General features: G+C 42.1%; 1 protein-coding gene across 1 annotated transcript in view; it reads right to left on the reverse strand.

The window, feature by feature from the left end:
* Positions 1–21,019, reverse strand: part of btbd7 (BTB (POZ) domain containing 7) — a 60,932-nt gene extending 39,913 nt beyond the window's left edge. Inside the window, 3 exon segments of the mRNA XM_064925026.1 lie at positions 3,206–4,348; positions 10,510–10,735; positions 20,880–21,019. Coding sequence (XP_064781098.1) covers positions 3,206–4,348; positions 10,510–10,591 — 1,225 coding nt within the window. The 5' untranslated portion in view covers positions 10,592–10,735; positions 20,880–21,019.
* Between the last annotated feature and the right edge of the window lie 217 nt (positions 21,020–21,236).

Below are 21,236 nucleotides of genomic sequence, written 5' to 3' on the forward strand. Positions count from 1 at the left end.
ATAAGACATTTAACGAAACAAACATTCAAATACCATTCTAAAAGGTAAATTATAAACTGCGTGGTTCGAGCCCTGAATGCTGATTAGCTGACAGCCATGATATATCAAACCATATACCACAGGTATGACAAAAGTTATTTTTACTGCTCTAATTACATCGGTAACCAGTTTCTAATAGCAATAAAACACCTCAGGTGTTTGTGGTATATGGCCAATATACCACGGCTAAGGGCTGTATCCAGGCACTCAGCGTTGCGTCAGCAATAAGAACAGCCCTTAGCCGTGGTATATTGGCCATATACCACAAACACCTGAGGTGTTTTATTGCTTAAGTAAAAACCCAAACCAGTCCGTGCATTAATACCGGTATATCGTAAAATACGGTGTACCACCCAGCCTTCATTGATCATAGCATGAGTCTACCCGACCGTTTTTTCTAGACTCAACTAGAAGGTCTGTTTGATAACACCCTAGCTGCGAGGCATGCAAGACAAGACATTGTGAGATACAGATTACCAAGACATAGGCACACGGCTCTTTCTGCCTGCTCCCACCTCTCCCTCTTACGCTGGCTCACCTGCTCTTTCTCTTCGCTAATGAGGCAACTGTGTGTTCAGTCGTCAGTCTGTTGTGTGTAGAATATCCTAGCCTATTCATTGAATAGGGCTCCAGAGTGGCACAGCGGTCTAAGGCACTGCATCTATCATAGGCTGTCATTGTAAATAACAACTTGTTCTTAAGTAACTTGCTTAGTCAAATAAAGGTTAAATACAATTTAAAAAATGATCGGCCATGCTGTACTGAAGTTGTGAGACACTGCAAGTCAATAGACAGGCCTAGTGCACAGTTCTGACTGTGTGCCTGGTGGTCGATCTGCCTATACTGTGCCCCTTCCCCCTCTCTCTGTCCTTTGATAGCTTAGATGCAAGTGTTTGTGTTTTTGGAAGTATGGCAACTAAGTCTCCTCCGATTCCAAAAATACTGAATGGGATAATAGTAGGAGACGACGTACAAGGAATTCATTCTTTTGAAGTCGAATCTCTACCATTATGTCATTGTCGTCAACAGTTGTAAAAATGGCAGAGAAAGGCAAGGACACCAGTGAAGTCCTGTATGGCAATACTTTGAGAGGTTAAGAATGAAATGCTAACTTTGGGAGGTGGAATTGAGGTGCAATTCTTAACCATCTGAAAGGGAAGCACAGACACAAACCGTTGCTGACAGCAGCGTTGTGAAATCACAATGCAGCTGAAAAATTTCAGTTTGTCACATCCCTAACATTTCTGAAAACGTTTGAAACCCTACCTCATCAAAGAGTAGCTTAAATAAGACACCTCAGTCCCCCCACCCCAAAAAATAATAATAACTGCAAGTCTTTTTCTATACTAGCAGACTCTGCTGATAACTTCTTTATTGAGGAAAATGTACTACAACTCTGTGGATTGTATCACCTCGTTATCTTAAAGCTGGAATCGCTTATTTAACAATAAAGCGGTCACCCACCTGTGTTTTGGTAAATTGCTGAGAATGGGCCTGGAGAAATGTAACCACTCAAATTCAAAGTGAGAGCTATGTATGCAAGGACTGACCATCAATGATATCAACATTATAGTATTAACCATGTTTTGAGGATATAGCTACACTTTTTATTTACAAACATTGGAGTATAACGAACATATTTTGGGTTGTGATAGGGTACAACTCATGAGGCATTTCAATTATATCCTTCAATAATCAATGGGTAACCTATATAGCATTCATTTATAGGTCCAAAAATGGATGTAGCAACTAAGGATTCTAGCTTTAGGGTGAATGCACCAACGAAGTCGCTCTGGATAATAGCATCTACTAAATTACTAAAATGTAAATGTAATTAACTCTTATGGAGGGACAAACTCCAAATACCACAATCCTCTTGAAGTCTTGTTTTGCACACATAACTCTGCCCCGTCATCCACCTTCCTTAAACACAACTATGTGTACTATGACACATTAAAACTTTCCATTGAGAAAGTGAAAAACTGAAGTAATCCTTAAATTCATGTAATGACAAATGGTTGCTTTGCCTAGCCTTGCTGTCACTAGCAGAATGGGATATTTCGAATTGAAAACCAAAAGCTAGAGGAGAAAACATTAGAAAAGCTTACAGGCACTATCAGATCAATATCCATTACCTATTGATGCTGACGGGGAGGCAAACTGAATCCTTACATGGAGATCGGCAGTGATTGTATTGTGACCTGAAAGCAATACTTATTTTTTTTGCTTTCTAGGGAAACGTTTCATTGTCTACCTCAAAATGTCAGGGACAGCATGGCTGTGCTGGTCTTGGTGGATTCCCTAAATAAACAACAAAAATAAAATACATCTACAAAGTGAAACGAGTTAAATCAAACCTGCACAAGCATCATTCATGTTGGCAAGGTTTATTTTATTTTACCTTTATTTAACTAGGCAAGTCAGTTAAGAACAAATTCTTATTTTCAATGACGGTCTACTGGGGAATAGTGGGTTAACTGCCTTGTTCAGAGGCAGAACGACAGAGTTTTACCTTGTCAGCTTGGGCATTTGCTCTTGCAACCTTTCGGTTACTAGTCCAACACTCTAACCACTAGACTACCTGCCGCCCCAGGGAGGAGGGTCACATAACTATAAATCCTCCTCCCTGACTAATCCATTCTCGACCAGCTTTTTGAATAAGAGGAGATCGGCTAAGCATTGTGATGTCTGAATAAGGCTTAAGTGTTTACTTCCAATGCCCAAAAGGTGTATGTGTGTGTGAGTCTTTACCTAGATTTATTTCCAAGAGGGTCGTAAACACAAAGCTACATCATTGATGGAAACTCAAACTCTTAAGGAGATGTCCATCAAGCCTGTATAATTTGTCTGACCATTGAGGCCATTAAAAAAAACATAGGCAACAACAACGTCCACTGAGATTGCAACGTTGAGACATGTTGAAACACTGTACTCCCTCCTCCCTAAAGAGTTGGATCTCAACTGGTACAAAAAAGAGCCACAATGGAAGGAAAGTGCTAACATCTGACTTAAGAGCTACAGGGAATTCCTTTACTACATTAATCACTGCATGGAGTGCTACAACAGTCGCTCCTTCCCCAGTTCCCAGCCCCCCTATCCTCCCTCTAAAAAAAGCTTGTGTATTCATTAGGTAAACAAAAGGTGAGGTGAGGGCTCCGAGACTCACCTTGGGCCAACATGCTGAACTCCAAGAAGAGGGCAATGTGGTAGAGCTCCATTGCCTCCTCAGCACGACTGGCAACCCCCCTGCCTCCGGCCACCAGGGCCTGCACCTCCCCCAGACTCCCCGCTGAGGGGCTTCCCCTCAGCACCAGTGCTAGCTCCACAGCGTCCGTGTACATGCAGTGCAAGATGACACGTGCATATTTCTTGGGGATGATGGACTCATCCAGGATGATGCGTGTGGGCGTCTGCAGAGCGCGCTCTGTGATCTCCTCGCCAGTGCGGATGCGCCGCTGCAGGAGGTTCCGGAAGAAAGGAGAGCGGGCCGAGAGGACCGCTTTGTGGGCGCGCAGCTCTTCGTCCGCGGGTCCTTGGATGACCGGTCCTCCTCCTACACCTCCTCCCCCAGCTGCTACCCCAACAGCTGGCCCGGCACTGAAGACCTCCACCAGCTCCGAGTCAGATGAGAAGCTGAGCAGTGAGTCGTAGAAGCACATGTGCTCGCAAAGGCCATGCATGTCCTCCTCCAGCGAGCTGGGTGTGCCAAACTCTTCGCTCAGGCGCACCAGCACATCCATGTTCCGCAGCCGCGCGTCCACCTCTGGGCCCAGCTCACCCGTGTACAGGTAGTGCAGCAGTGCCGAGAACATGGCCGCGTCCATGCCCGCTGTGCCCACATCCAGGAGCACCTCAGCACCGTAGCCTGGCGACGACGACAGCAGCGTCTTGAAGAAGGGGCAGCGGGCAGCCAGCACGGCACGGTGCGCAGGGAAGCAGGCATCCTGGAAGATGAGGTCCACGTCCGTGCAGTACTTGTGCTGGTAGAGGGAGGCCAGGTCGCGCTGCAGGCTCCGGGCCTCAGCCCGCGCCAGTCCCGCCTGCAGGTTCAGCTCCTTGAGAGCTGCTGTGCCCTCGTACTCCTCAACCAGGGCGTTTGCGTCACGCACATCCCAACATGAGAGGAGCTCGCGCATCTGTCGCACGTGGTCAGCCGAGCGGCTGGACTTGCGGCGCTTGATGAATCTCCTCCTGAGAGTGGCAAGGCCCGAGCTCTTCTTCTTCTTATCCTGGGGCTTCTCGGGGCCAGACTCCAGGCTGTAGAGCTTCCCCTCTCCTCCATAGCCCTGGGAGCCATAAGAGGATGTCCCTGAAAGGAGACAGTAACATACAGAATCGGTGGGTGAGCAACAGAGTAGTAGTTTACGAATGGGATTTAATAATAATACATAAATAATGATGAGCCAACTTATAATTCATGTTATATATATCTGGTTTTAGGGCAAATCCCTGACTGAGATAAGATATCAACCTTTTAACTCAGGGTTTTTTCAGGATAAAAAAAAGAATAATAAAAGTTTCCAACCAAAAAATGGAGAGGCCCTCTTGGCCGCCAGAGACAAATTTTGCCCCTTTAAAGCCAATTTCCTGTTATTCTACTCATTTTGCCATGGTTTATGTCGTGTTCCATCTGAGTGACTCAAACATTATAACAAAATCAATGGGGGCCCCATGCCATGACAAAAAAACTGTTGAATTTTAATTGGTGATTGTCTTCTCATCTTATTTAAAGGTCCAATTAACCATTTTTGAATTAATTTTTGGGTAACAATTAAAAACAAAGTTTACCTAAAAACCAAAATGTCCCAAGTGATTACATGTTTTGAAACTGTACTGAATAAAACGTAACATGCAAAGGTCCCGTGTTTCATGAGCTGAAATAAAAGAACCCAGAAATGTTTAATTGACATAAAAACATATTTAACTGAAATTGTGGACAAATTTGTTTACATCCCTGTTAGTGAGCATTTCTCCTTTGCCACAGGTGCACCTTGTGCTGGGGACACTAAAATGTGCAGTGTTTCCACAACAATGCCACAGATGTCTAAAATTTTGACGGAGCGTGCAATTGGCATGCTGACTGCAGGAATATCCGACAGAGCTGTTGCCAGATAATTTAATATTAATTTCTATACCATAAACCACCTCCACGTTGTTTTAAAGAATTTGGCAGTATGTCCAACCGGCCTCACAACCATGCCAGCCCAGGACCTCCACATCCGGCATCCGGGTGCCGAGGAGGACTTATGTCGGTAATAAAGCCCTTTTGTGGGGAAAACTCATTCTGATTGGCTGGCCCTGGCTCCCCTGGGGGTGGGCCTATACCCTCCAAGGCCCACCCATGGCTGCGCCTCTGCCCAGTCATGTGAAATCCATAAATTAGGGCCTAATTTATTTATTTCAATTGACTGATTTCATTCTATGAAGGGTAACTCTTTGAATTTGTTGCTTGTTCCGTTTATATTTTTGTTCAGTATAATTAGGTGGAGTTTGTCTTCTCCCCCTCTCTCTCCCTGCAGTCTAGAACTGGAAAGCCACAAAAACGGGTCACGTAAGTCTTTGTGCACTGGTAGCTTTGCTCCATTGTCAGTCAAAGAGCGATTAAGAAATATGCGAATTGTGGATGAATCCAATTTGAATTTTTATCAAAAGTACTATTGGTTTTGAGCCAGGAAATGTGTACTTTTCCACCTAAAATGATACCAATTATTTCTATATCATTATTTCATGTGGCTGACTGCAACAGTGGAGATGGGTAACAACTCTGCATGTGTGCTCTCATGGGGCAACTCTGACGTATATGGCCTTACTTGGAACTTGACGTCACAGATGTGAGTTTTATAGGAGGGGGTAAATGGCTGCACTTTATATAAGATATCTAGGGAAGGCACAAAATGTCACTGTTTTCCAATGAAAGACAGACAGATGCAGAAGGAAACACTCCTACAGACAATTTTGCCAATCTATGTGTGTGTAGTAAACACTTCATCGATGACTATGAAAGAGCCTAAATTCAAAAATGTATAAAATTGTTTTTCCTCACCCATCAACACACAATACCCTATAATGACTAAATTAAATAATGTATTATTTGCACATTTATTAAAAATGAAATACAGAAATCTAATTTCTATAAGTATTCACACCCAAGTCAATACATTGTGGAAGCACCTTCGGCAGCAATTACAGCTGTGAGTCTCTAAGAGCTTTTCACACTTGGATTGTGCAACATGTCATTATTCTTTTCAAAATTCTTCAATCCTGGTCAAATTAGTTGTTGATCATTGCTAGACTATTTTCAGGTCTTGCAATAGATTTTCAAGTAGATTTAAGTCAAAACTGTAACTTGGCCACTCAGGAACATTCACTTTCTTAGTAAGCAACTGCAGTGTAGATTTGGCATTAAGTAAATATTCCCATGGACTGGATCTGGTGAGGTGCCAAAATACAGAGGCGCTTTTGAGAAAGGGCAAAGCGAGTTTGCGGAGGCAAGTAGTCTAATCATTGCAGTTCGAGTTGATCTTATTGTGTTGTAGCCTGGACGCTCTACCAGTTAGCATATGTTGAGGAGATGGACAGTAATTGTCACCTTACATTGTAGAATAGACAGAATAAAAATGAAAGATGTTGGTGCATTTTAAATACTTAGGATCTGGCCTACTTGCTTTTTTTCATCATCAATATCTGATCTGTTGGCAAGCCATTTGCATGACAACATTTCATGCCTTTAACAACTGTATAGCCTTGCGTGACATACATGACCCCAGAAACAACCTGGGATATGTCTATTTGGTTGCATGTATTTTGGTCTACTGTGTATTCGTAACCCCCACTTCCTGCTGTCGATAGTGGCCATGAATATCCTAAAAATATAATTACTTTTAGTCCCATGGTCAATTTTTTATTGCAGATAATAAACAAAATCGGCAGACCTCCAGTAGTACTCTTCATCACTTATATTATATTTCATTGTCTGACATGTTTGTAGGTTGTTGTCAACAGAGCAGAGTTAGCGGTGCACAAAGACATCACATGACCCATTTTTGCAGCTTTCCAGTTCTGGACTGCAGGGAAAGAGAAGGGGAGAAGGAAAACTCCACCTAACGAGTTTTAATGTATGGAATCACCTAGAGAATTTAGGATTTTAGGTCAACTTCTCCTTTAAGTACCTTATTGTGATTGTTTTACATTAAAATGGTGCTAATCACCTGTAAGGTCAGTGTTCAATTACTGCAAATTCTTAAAAGGCTTTCATCTTATGGCAATGCCAAACATGACATTTTATTAATTTGAAATACCTAGAAATTAACATTACTTGAAACACTTTGTGGCAGCCACTTTGAAAGGAAGGAATGGTCCCCCAGCCATTACTCGAAATTAAGGTCGGCCCGTCGTCCCCAAAAAAGATATGTCTGGGACAGTTAAAAACAGACTGGGACAGTTCTGGGACAATAGATGCTAAATTAATACAACCACTATACATCAAATATTAGGCTTATGCAACAGATCAGAACTTTTATAAGTGCAGCAATGCGCACATAGCAGTAGGCTATTCACAAATGTTCCAAAATGCAATTAGCAGGGGGAAAACATTCTCAAAAGCACACTGCACATACGAGTTTCATGTGAAAGAGATGAAAACAATTGATTACAAATGTATAAATGGGGAGATGTAAAGATGCAACAACTAGCATGGGTTGCTAATATGACTAGGATTGTGCATTTGGCTGCTGGACAATTTAAGAAAGTTTAATTGAAAATCAATAGAACACAAGATAAATGCTGGTTTCAATGGCATATGAGGAAGTGTTCATAAAATAATTTCCTCAACATTTCTATGGTCCGATTTTGTCTGGGCTACTTTCAAACAAGACATGCCTCATAAAATGACATAAAACATCTAGGTTTTAAACAGTTTAACCATATACTTAATTGTTTAAAAATGCGGACTGCCGTTCTCTCCTTTCTTGTAACCATTTCATCTGAATGAACCATGCCTTGTGAGCCTATGTTGAAAGAATAAAGCCTTTAGACGTTAATGTTAATTATCCTACATTATTAAAAAAACAAGTATTTTAATTTGGGACGGTTCATTTTCAATTTGTGACGGTGGAAATTCCACTTCAGGACGATTCTGGGATGATGAAAAGGAGTTACTCTCTCGAGCCCTGCATCCCCAGCTGGTGTAAATGTATACTCACTGCTGAATGCCAATTACAGAATATTTTATGAAAAGTTCCCGAGCCAAATCGTTGTCCTAATAAACAAAATGTGAACAACTTTGTTCTAGCCACAAGTTGATTGCTTTTAAATTAAGATTTGTACAATTTCAATTAAAGCCCTTGTGCAAGATGTGGATCAGACTTGTATGTTAGAATATCAATAAGTTTCTAAACACTTCTACATTAATATGGACGCTACCATGAATCGTGAATAACGATGAGTGAGAAAGTTGGACACAAAAATATCATACACCCAACGAAAAAATTGAACCTCCCCAGCTACTGCAATGGTGAGAAGGTTAGCATATCTTGGGGGTATGACATTTGTGCATCTGTAACTTTCTCAATCATCAATACTCCAAATCAATTCAGGACTATCCATAATCATGGTAGAATCCACCTTAATGTAGAAGTATTTAGAAACATATTTTATTCTTATTTACAATAAAGGTGACTCCAAAATTACACAATACATTATTTACCATTAATTTCTATTGCGCACAAAATAACCTGAAACACAACCAAAACAAACAGTAAATGCATCCAACAAGTTTGTAAAGTCACAAGCTTGGTGTAATCATTGCATGCTAGGAATATGGGCCAAAATACTAAACTGTTGACTACATTAACACACAAGTGAATGTTCCAATACATTTGGTAAAAGGTTCACCCGATATGGATGACAATACCCTCAAATTAAAGCTGACAGTCTGCACTTAAACCTCAGTCATTTCAAATCCAAAGTGATGGAGTACAGAACCAAAACAACAACAAAGTGGTCATTGTACCGATACTTTTGGAGCTCTCTGTACTTCCATATATTTTTTAAAACTTGTACCGGAGTACCTTCAGATGAGTCTCGTGAGGACGGTTATGTTCATCCTAGAGCAAAACAACATGTACGTGTTTGTGAGACTCACCTTTCCATAGAGGAGTCATATTAAGGCGTCAGTACGGCTGGTGGCTAGCCAAAGTCAGTTAGGCGAACTGAACGAGTGTGCCAGCATACTCCCTTAAAAGACCTTCACTTGAGAAACGAGAAAGTGGCAATAGTACCGTTTGTCCATTTTGAGACACCATAACAGTATACACTTCTTCAAAATAGTTAGAATTAATGTAAGTTAACTCAAGAAATCTTTTATTAATTTTGATGTTTCTGCAGAGGAGATCTAAGTCACAAAATGTTACATCTAACTAAGATGTTTGATGCAGTATTTCGCAATGAATAAATGTGCATGAAAATGAGTCGTCTCTCGTTGAATGACAACAGACTTTATTGAAGAATCCCTACTGTTTACCAATCACCGACGAAGCGGCGTAGACTTCGGATACAGATTTCTGCTTGCATCAAGAACAAAAAAAGTGCCCGAACAGCAAAAAAAATGTTTTATCGAAGTCGAAAACGAACAAAAACGTCACAAAATGTCTTCATAATAAATGCACGAACTCTCCCAAACTGTTTTGGCTAGGAAGCATTTGGAAGCCTTTAATGTGTAACCCAAACTGTTCGGACGCTACAGACAGAAATGGGCAGATCTGCAGTACCGACTTCAGACAAGTCCTGTGACGCTTGTTAGGGGTAGTAGCGCAAAATGGAGAACACCATCGTGTTCGTGAGAGTCTCATCTTTCTATCGAGTCACCTTTCTGACGTAATATTTTATAGGCCAAACCGTTCGGGCGCTACAGACGATTTTGTGAGAAGACACATTTTTGGGATATCTCATGGTCTGACAAAAAACGCTGTAGCTCTGCCACCGCAGATGCGGAAGGGCGATATTGGCGGATGCGGTGGATTGAGAAGCATCCAATAAATAAAAAGATATCTCTATCTTAAGACGGATTTTGATGGGGATTTTTTTTATTATAATAAGAATTCCACGGGGCCAAGGAAATTGACTCTAGGGGGGTTTTGAAAAACAAGATTAATGCCTTGGCTTTGCCTTTTAGTAGACTTCTCTCAACCGAAAGACTGTTGATCTTTGATTGTTTTACCAAACAAACTAGAAAACATAGGCTACTACGCAACTATTTATTTTTTTATAAAAGTAGGCAACAATACATTAGTACCCCCATTCAGTCACCTATTGTGAAGCATCATTTTTGTTCTGCTGTGAATATTCAGAGTGACCTTAGTTGTTTTAAAGCCAATAGGCTACATTTTCACATTTAGTTTAGAAGTGGGTTGCATTGGATTCCTTTGACTCCAGCATGAGGGTATAAGGGACAAATACACTAGAAGCACTCACCTATAAACGTCTGCTGGCTCTGTGAGTTGCTACCAAATCGGGGTGAGCACGAATGGGGATAGCTGGAGGCATTGACACCCATCCTCTCCTTCTTCCACTTCCTCTTCACATGGACCGCTGGGGCCACCCTTGCAGTCTCATTCTGCCAGAGCGAAAGTGCCTCCACTCAAGTGCCTGGACAGACTCAGAGCCAGGACTTCATGGAGTCTAGCTTTACCAGCCATCCCTGAGAGACACGGTAAAGAGGAACAGTTTGTTAGTTAGGGCTATCACATTGTCCACAAATCTAAATCAACCCAGGAGCTGTACTCACTAATTTGCTCAGATACATTTTCAACCTCAAAATATTTCATTTTTATGGAAATACTGGAAAAACCCTTAGAGTGACTAGAGCTTGTCAGTCCCCAGAATTCCAAACCAAAACATGTCTGCTGCTGTTTGCTTGGCAAGTAGCCTAAGAGTTAAAGCCTTTTAGGGGGGGGGGGGGGGTAAGTATTGCAATATAAAACCATTTTAAGCTCTTTTTCCCAAAGAGGCTATTGCTACATCCTGATATTTATGTTTCATTTTACAGTCCAATCTAGCACTGCCAGAAACTGCCCAGGGGGTAAACTGGCTTCAGCAGCTTTGGGAGACATCAGGGCTAAACTTCCCTCTTGCTACGTTAACAGGCAGTGAGAGGCATTTCTCTCTGGAAATTTCAACCAGATAAAACTTCTAAGCATATGGCTGGTGGACCACTCTGCAAAATGCTGGCATAGGCTACTCCATCTCCTTCACCCCGAAGTGAATTGTTTTCATTTGTGAAATTCCCTGGAGGGGAGATATAGATGGAGTTCTTGGGTTACCAACACTTGGGTTAGCGCCGCACTTTGTCATCACCGAGCAGGAATGGAAGCAGATGGAGAACACAATTTCATGGCTGAGACAAAATGCGAGGGTACCCTTCATGTATGCTTTGACTGATATGTGGCTTGTGTCTGGAATGCATTTTTCATTAAAAAAACTTAAGCCTAAGGCATGGTTTTCAAAACACTACTGTTGACAGTCAGAACTAACCTCTCTACAAGGTAGGTAAAATGCCATGTGATTGTCAGGCTAATTCCTAAAGCATTATACTAAGGCTACTTTTTCACAAATCAATTCCTAAAGTAAAGGGATTTCAGTCACATACCCTATGTTACCCACTTTTCTTCCACATTCATCTAATAGCCTAACAGGCTGAGAGTTTGAATGCCCTTTTAGAAATACCTATTCAATAGTATGCATTACAAATAGACTAGATATCAAATTAAATACAGGCAGTTTTTATTCTATACTATCTTCATGTATTTCAGTAAAGGAAGAAAATAAAAACATTCCAGCTGCTGATGGTCATTCATTAAAACATTCTCTTTTCTGACTAACAGTGAAAATATTCAGAGAGAACCCTTGTCATTAAGTCATTGGGTTGGATTTGACATAAGTAGGCAACTTTCTAGACAATGAACTTTCCGAATTTGACAGTGTGGTTTTGAAGCAAGTTGCGATTACTTTAAAACTTTCACAAGAATATAAAATAATGACTGCATGCGAAAGGCATAGACTGCACAAATTGCTGAGAGAAATTCTGTCTGGGACAAGGACTATCAATTTGAGTGACATAAGTAGAGAAGGAATAAATTAATAGGCTAGTTCTCTGACTGGTGTGGTGCGCCAAAACAGAAGCTGACAGGTTATGTAAGTGATGCAATGAGGGTGGGAGGCAGAACATTCCATTGGCTTTGAGCATCAAGAGCCCTTGCCCTGCCATTGTGATGACCATACTGACTGGCAAAAGGGGCACAAAAGAAAATGTTTCCTCATACAAGACAACAACTATGATTCAGAAAATGAGGAAAAAAGGGAGCAAAGTTGGGGGGATCACAGCAGGAATGAGGAAACTAGAAGGGTAGCTACAAAGATAGCGCTACTCTCAGCCCAGTGCTTTCTTGATGCCTCCCTCATTTTACCTCTGACTGTCCCGCTTGACTCAACGCCTCACCATATTGATGCTGAGAATGTTTACATAGTTCGCTGAGTGGCTGACATACTGCTTTGCCCTCTATGGCTAAGAGAGAAAACCAATTTTGCAGGGGCAAAATCCATTTTTCTTTTTCAAAATAATTGTCAAGCAGAGGTAATGAAATTGTGTCATTCTGAACTTTATCCGCGATACCACAATTATACAAGTAACTGCCAATATAAAGGAAACTCTTGAGTAAATGAGGGATACAAAGAATATTGAAAGCACAGGGTGCTTCCACACAGGAAGTTCCAGACACTTTCCAGAATCTATGGACAGGCGCATTGAAACTGTTCTGGCGGCTCAGCGACCTATAAGACACTTAATATGTTGGTGTTTCCATTATTTTGGCAGTTACCTGTAAAAGCAGGCTACACAGATAATGTACATTTAAAGACATTTAAAGACCCGCATCAATATGTGGACATCTATAAGACACCTAAGTACATTATCTACCTAAGTACCTAGGTGTCTGACTAGACTGTAAACTCTCCTTCCAGACTCATATCAAACATCTCCAATCTAAAATCAAATCTAGAGTCTGCTTTCTATTCCGCAACAAAGCCTCCTTCACTCACGCCGCCAAACTTCCCTAGTAAAACTGACTATCCTACCGATCCTCGACTTCGCCGATGTCATCTACAAAATAGCTTCCAATACTCTACTCAGCAAACTGGATGCAGTTTATCACAGTGCCACCCGTCTTGTTACTAAAGCAACTTATACCACCCACCACTGCGACCTGTATGCTCTAGTCGGCTGGCCCTCGCTACATATTACATACATATTGCTATCTGAGCAGCTAACCGATCGCTGCAGCTGTACATAGTCTATCGGTAAATAGCCCACCCAATTTACCTACCTCATCCCCATACTGTTTATATGTATTTACATTTCTGCTCTTTTGCACACCAGTATCTCTACCTGTACATGACCATCTGATCATTTATCACTCCAGTGTTAATCTGCAAAATTGTAATTATTCACCTACCTCCTCATGCCTTTTGCACACAATGTATATAGACTTTTTTTTCTTCCCCCTACTGTGTTATTTACTTGTTAATTGTTTACTCCATGTGTAACTCTGTGTTGTCTGTTCACACTGCTATGCTTTATCTTGGCCAGGTCACAGTTGTAAATGAGAACTTGTTCTCAACTTGCCTACCTGGTTAAATAAAGGTGAAAAAAAATAAAATAAAAAATAAAAAAATCACTATACTGAGAACTGTGTTGTTTCTAAAAGGATGTATTTGCGTGTTTTTGGAGCCTTTGTTCATGATTTTTCAGGGCCCCCATACTACAAAACAAGGATGAGGAAGTGGTTTGCTGTAAGTTTCTCAAAAACAAGTTCAATCACAATTTGGACCAGTTGCAAAATGGACCTGGGGCTTTCCCACCCGGACCCGATATGCATAATTTATTTTTAATATAGAGACGCATTCCGAACAGACCCAAGGACAACTAGACCCGTTCCGTATAGACCTGGTCGGATCCAGACATGGTCCGATCCGAGTGAGGGAAGCAGCATAAAAGTCATTTAAGCTACTTTACTAAGCGGAGCTGATCAAGCACGTGCGGAAGGGTAGTGCCGCTCTAACAGGTGGGGGAAGGGCCGTACTTTGAGCGAGTGACATGGGAAGCAGGGAGGAGGGCGTGAGGGACAGCAACCAAACAAGTCGACTCTCGCTTTAGTAGACTTATAGCTGCCATAGCTAGGTTATTTATGATCATATATGATTACATAGTACCAGTCTTGGACTTCATCAAACCGGGAGATGCTAGTTAAGCTAGCTAACGATAGCTAGGCTAACTGAGGCTGCAGTGCCTGTGCTTACTCATGCTACAGTTACAAATAATAACTCAATTCAGAATATTAAGTAGCAGCTTGCCTACTTGTTGGCTCTTGGTTTTAGTAGCCTGTCCTTCAGCTAAAATTACATATATCCGAGACCCTTGACAAATCAGATCTGACCCAGACCATTTAGAATTCTGGATCGGCTCGGGTCCTGGATCAGGTCCAGGTGGATCCGTGACGACCAATAGTCTTAGAAAACTTCTACTTCAAGTTCTTTGTCCTACAACTTGCATTTTAAACTGTGGGGACATCCGGGTACGTGGCACCAGATCTTACCCATCCAAGAACACTGTGGCATTGCATTTCTTTCAGGGTGCATTTGACAGAATTTGATATGAATAACTTATTGCCTAATTTGACTGGGAAAACAGCCCCATAGTCCTTTTCTTTCTCCCAACCTCTTTTTTCCCCTCCCTCACTCTCACAATCATGAACATAGAATCGTCCAAATTACTGGTTCAACAAACAATTTGCAGGGCTGCCAGTTTTACCCAGTCACAGAGAGCAGCCTCATTTTCCTTGCTCTTTGCTAAGGATGAAAAACAGGAACATTCTTTCTCCTCACTTCTTCGTGGGTGAGGAACATACATTTATTTAAAAAATAGGCACAACTATGATAAAAATATCTCAAGGCAAGGACTGAACCCATGGCCAGAGGATTGTACTAGGTTGATAAACCTTTCCAATGTGTGTACATGTATTTTAATGAATAAGCAAGAGAAAAATCTCTTACAAGACAGCATGTTGAAGGTATGACAGACAAGTTCCCAGTTACCTATTAGCGCTCCAACATAAAGAGATCTTCTCCATCCCCTATGGTCCTCACTGTTGGGGACACCATCAATGGTTTGACTCAGAGCAAAGAGTCTAGTGAAGTCTAGTAAAAGAGTCTAGGAAATACCGGGCTGTAAAATAAGGCAGATGATCTGACATTTTTCTGGATATTTAGTACACTGCATTCAAATATCAGGAGCTTCCCGAAGCTTTTGCTCATGTGTGGATCACATTCTGAGCATGTGTATATTCATGTGTATACTTTACATGCAGAGAGCAGGCTACGAATGGTGCTCATTTAATTAAGTTAGATCAAAGATTAATCAGTGTCTGCAAGATCACATAATGATCACAGTATTCTACATAACAGAGCTGTAAATAATAGCATTCAATATAGTGCATGATAATTCTTCAAGTATTAACAGTGAAACATCCATGCAACACCATTCTGCATAGTAGGCCAACCATTTGATCTCAATTAGTTTCATGGGGATAAGCATTTAGATCTTCTTGAGTTATACAGTGTTGTTTAGAAGCAGCCTACAGTTTTGTTTTGAATGATGGAGTGATCGAACCTTACAGGCTGACCACACCGCTCGCGTCGCAAAATACATTTAGAAATCTATGTTATTCAATTATTGCACCCACACTGCTCATCCGCGCCAACGAACGTCTGCGTTGCCAAGGGCTAAAAGAGCAATCAGTTCCATTTCTGATGCAGATCGCGCTGCAAGTCCTGCCTCTTCCATCTCCTCATTGGGTATACCAGCGTGGGTGACTGAAAGACGAACAAGGTCAGTGGCGGTAATGCACCTAATTTATGAAAGTTGCCAATCGCAATATAAAGTCAAGAAGAAAAGGCCTGGAAGGAAGAGAGATGACTGGAAATTATTCGGTTGACCGTTTTATGTGTGGATTAATTGGCGGAGTAGAGGACCTTGTGCATTTCAGGTAAAATATAAACAACAATGTTTATATCCCAGGACAAATTAGCTAGCAACAGCAAGCTAGCTAAATAGGAAAATTCTGCCCGAGGACTCCAACAGGCTCCTCAGGTGTGACGCCCGCTGAAGGCCCATTCTGCTAACCTGCTAGCTACCTGGAATCCTATTAATTCCACGACTGGTCTATCAACGTCACCGCACGAAGAGGCAAAAACAGACTTACCCCCATCGCAACGTCCCCAAAGGCTAACTTGCTAGCCCTGGTCTGCTAACAGCTAGCTTGCCTTCCCCGGTCTGCTAACTGCTAGCCCCTGCTAACTGCTTGCTTGCTAACCCGGTCTGCTAACTGCTAGCTTGTTTAGAACCTGCCTGCTAACTGTTAGCTTGCTAGCATCGGCCTGCTAACTGTCTGAATCGCCGTGTCCCCAGTCAGCCCAACCAGTCACTGGACCCATATGTTCACTTGGCTACGCATGCCTCTCTCTAATATCAATATGCCTCATCCATTACTGTCCTGGTTAGTGATTACTGTCTTATTTCACTGTAGAGCATCTAGCCCTGCTCAATATGCCTTAATAACAAACCATGTTGTTCCACCTCCTACATATGCAATGACATTACCTGGTTTAAACGTCTCTTGAGACTAGATCTCTCTCATCATTACTCAATGCCTAGGTTTACCTCCAATGGACTCACATCCTACCTTACCTTTGTCTGTACACTATGCCTTGAATCTATGCTATCGAGCCCAGAAACCTGCTCCTTTTACTCTCGGTTCCGAACGTGCTAGACGGCCAGTTTGTATAGCATTTAGCCGCACTCTTATCCTGCTTCTCCTCTGTTTCTCTAGTGATGTAGAGGTTAATCCAGGTCCTGCAGTGCCTCGCCCCACTCCCCAGGTGCTCTCATTTGTTGACTTCTGTAACAGTAAAAGCCTTGGTTTCATACATGTTAACATTAGAAGCCTAACTCCCTAGGTTTGTTTTAATCACTGCTTTAGCACACTCTGCCAACCTGGATGTCTTAGTCGTGTCTGAATCCTGGCTTAGGAAAACCACCAAAAACCCTGAAATCTCCATCGCTAACTATAACATTTTCCGCCAAGATAGAACTGCCAAAGGGGGCAGTGTTGCAATCTACTGCAAAGATGGACTGCAGAGTTCTGTATTACTATCCAAGTCTGTACCCAAACAATTCGAGCTTCTACTTCTAAAAGTTCACCTTTCCAGAAACAAGTCTCTCACTGTTGCCGCTTGCTATGGACCTCCCTCTGCCCCCAGCTGTGCTCTTGATACAATATGTGAATTGACTGTCCCCCATCTATCTTCTGAGCTCGTGCTACTAGGTGACCTAAACTGGGACATGCTTAACACCCCGGCCATCCTACAATCTAAGCTTGATGCCCTCAATCTCACACAAATTATCAATGAACCTACCAGGTACAACTCCAAATCCGTAAACACGGGCACCCTCATAGATGTCATCCTAACTAACTCGCCCTCCAAATACACCTCTGCTATTTTCAATCAAGATCTCAGCGATCACTGCCTCATTGCCTGCATCCGTAATGGGTCTGCAACCAAACAACCACCCCTCATCACTGTCAAACGCTCCCAAAAACACTTCTGCGAGCAGGCCTTTCTAATCGATCTGGCTGGGGTATCCTGGAATGACATTGACCTCATCCCGTCGTTAGATGATGCCTGGCTATTCTTTAAAAGTGCCTTCCTCACCATCTTAAATAAGCATACCCCATTCAAAAAATGTAGAACTAGGAATAGATATAGTCATTGGTTCACTCCAGACCTGTCTGCTCTTGACCAGCACAAAAACATCCTGTGGCGTTCTGCATTAGCATCGAATAGACCCCATGCTATGCAACTTTTCAGGGAAGTTAGGAACAAATATACACAGGCAGTTAGGAAAGCTAAGGCTTATTCAAACAGAAATTTGCATTCTGTAGTACGAACTCAAAAAAGTTCTGGGACACTAAAGTCCATGGAGAATAAGAGCACCTCCTCCCAGCTGCCCACTGCTCTGAGGCTAGGAAACACTGTTACCACCGATAAATCCACTATAACTGAGAATTTCAATAAGCATCTCTACACGGCTGGCCATGCTTTCCGCCTGGCTACCCCTACCCCAGACCAACCCGGACGATGCTGGGCCAATTGTGGACACCCCCATCAAGAGGATCCTCATGGATGATGTATTTTGGGAGAGTGGTAGGCTTACCACTCTCTCCCAAAATAGATCAGCCTGAAACTCCTGAAACCTAGTGCAGTCGCCATTGCACGAATTGAGGGAGACAATTCCATCCTGTCTGATGTTCAGACTCTGCTTGCAGATGTAAGAGAAGAAATCCGTACTGCCCTGCCCACTTCACTGTTGCGCCAAGCAGAGGTAACTGCAGTTCTGAAATACATAAAAAAAACATGAAGACTTCTGCCTGGTGCAGAGCTCAACAAAGCTCATGGTTTCATCACTACCGTGTCTCGCCACCTTGGCCTGGATGAGGGCACGGTTCTTGGCAGTCCGGCGAAGTACACTTCCAAGCAAGGGCTTTGGGATGGAGATGCAATATGGCAGTCATGCCAACATATCTCATCATCATTTTAAGAATGTACATTGAAAATGTTTTTGGGAGATGCGTTGGATCATTGGGGATCATTCAATATTACCTTTCTTTTGTTGTGCAGTGAAATTATCCCATGTGAAGAGTAAACTAATTTATTAAAGTTAAAGTCGTGACTAGTTTTTTTATTTCTATTGGAAGGATTTAATAATTTGCAATGATGTCTACTTATGATAAGGTAAAATGTTTATGTTTGTCTCCATATGATGTGGTAAATATATCTAATGCAAAAAACATTACATTTAAAGTGTATTAATATTCATTTGCATATCCACTTATTTATTTTTTCCCATATATTTCCATTAATTCCACAGAAAGTTTCCACCTCAGAATATTCTCCAAAATGTGAAACCCTAGGCATGGGTCATCAGATCCTACATTTTTTTTCACAACTGCATCATCGAGAGCATTCTGATTGGTATGGAAACTGCTCAGCATCTGACCGCAAGGCGCAACAGAGCATAGTGCGTACCGCCCAGTATGTCACTGGGCCGAGCAAAACCTCTATACCAGGTGGCGTCGGAGGAAGGCCCTAAAAGTTGCCAAAGACTCCGGCCACCGAGGTCAGACTGTTCTCTCTGCTACCACACGGCAAGTGATACCGGAGCACCAAGTCTAGGACCAAAGGGCTCCTTAACAGCTTCTACCCCCAAGCAATAAGACTGCTCAACAGTTAATCAAATGGCTACCCAGACTACCTGCACTGACTCTTGCATAGGCTTGATATACACTCACTGGACTCTAACCACACACGCATATTGATGCCACACACATACATTCACTCACATACACTGCTGCTACTCTTTATTATCTATGCATAGTCACTTTACCCCTACCTACATGCATATATTACCTAAATTACCTCGACTAACCCGTACTCCTTGTAAACAGTGCATTAGGAAAGTAATCAGACCACTTGACTTCCTCCACATTGTTACATTACAGCCTTATTCTAAAATGGATTAAATTGTTTTTCCCTCCCTCATTAATCTACACACAAAACTGCATAATGACAAAGCAAAACCCCATTTAGAGTCTTCTTGAGAATGACGCTACAAGCATGGCAAACCTGCATTTGGGGAGTTTCTGCCATTTTTCTCTTCAGATCCTCTCAAGCTCGGTCAGGCGTCGCTGCACAGCTATTTTCAGGTCTCTCCAGAAATGTTAGATCAGGCTCAAGTCCAGGCTCTGGCTGGGCCACTCAAGGACATTCAGAGACTTGTACTGAAGCCACTCCTGTGTTGTCTTGGCTGTATGCTTACAGTCATTGTCCTGTTGGAAGGTGAACTTTCACTCCAGTCTGAGGTCCTGTGCGCTCTGGAGCAGGTTTTCCTCACGGATCTCAGTACATTGCTCCGTTCATCTTTGCCTAGATCATGACTAGTCTCCCAGTCCCTGAAAAATATCCCCACAGCATGATGCTGCCAACACCATGCTTCACCGTAGGGATGGTGCCAGGTTGAGTCTCATAGTAAAGGGTCTGAATACTTATGTAAATAAGGTAATTTGTAAGTCACTCTGGATAAGAGCGTCTGCTAAATGACTTAAATGTAATGTAATGTAATTCTTTGTCATTATGGGGGTATTGTGTGCAGATAGATGATTAATTGTTTTTATTTAATCCATTTTAAAATTAGGCTGTAATGTAACAAAATGTAGAAAAAGTTAAGTGGTCTGAATACTTTCCAAATGCACTGTTTAGCCTCATTATTTTGGGTTACTATTTTTCCTTTAGTCTATTTTCTCTTTTTTTCCCCTTACTCGTAAAAAAACATTGTTAAGGACTCGTAACTAAGCATTTCACTGTAAGGTCTACCTACACCTGTTGTATTCAGAACATGTGACAAAATTTGATTTGACATTTGTTCTGTTATGCAGAATACTGTGATCATTATATCATCCAGCTGTCATCTAACTTTATTAAGCATGACCATTCGCCTGAGTAGCCTGTTATCTGTGCTTAAAGTAGAGAATAAACACATTAGCAGAATGAGATCTGCACATGTGCAGAAGCATCGGAAAGCTACGGCTCTTTTAGTGTTATGACAAAGCAAAAACAGGTTTAGAGTCTAATGAAGAAGTCGAATCCGCAGCCACTCCGGTAAAATAAAGGGTTACCTCAAATTCATCTCAGAATCACAGCTCCACGATATACCCGTTTGCCTTTTTAAGTCAGTTGGCTACAGTCGCAATCTCTGAAGATGGAGGCCATTCAGGCGGTGAACTTTTCCCTGACTGCATTCAACTCAGAGAGAGGAGGATCTGCCATCAGCGCTCACTGGGTGTGCCCGGCTCTGTGGGTGTGTCCGGACATCAGATTTAATCTGGCCCGGAGGTCAGCTCCACTAACGCAGTGGGACTACTGTATGCCTGAGCAAACATACGAGATGTTCCCCAACACATAGCGCAAGAGCAAAATCACACACTGACATTAAGATATAAAGAGGAGGATGTTTGCTGTCTCGAGTGACAGTA

Source organism: Oncorhynchus masou, chromosome 19 (genome assembly GCF_036934945.1).
Source record: "Oncorhynchus masou masou isolate Uvic2021 chromosome 19, UVic_Omas_1.1, whole genome shotgun sequence".
NCBI lineage: Eukaryota > Metazoa > Chordata > Actinopteri > Salmoniformes > Salmonidae > Oncorhynchus > Oncorhynchus masou.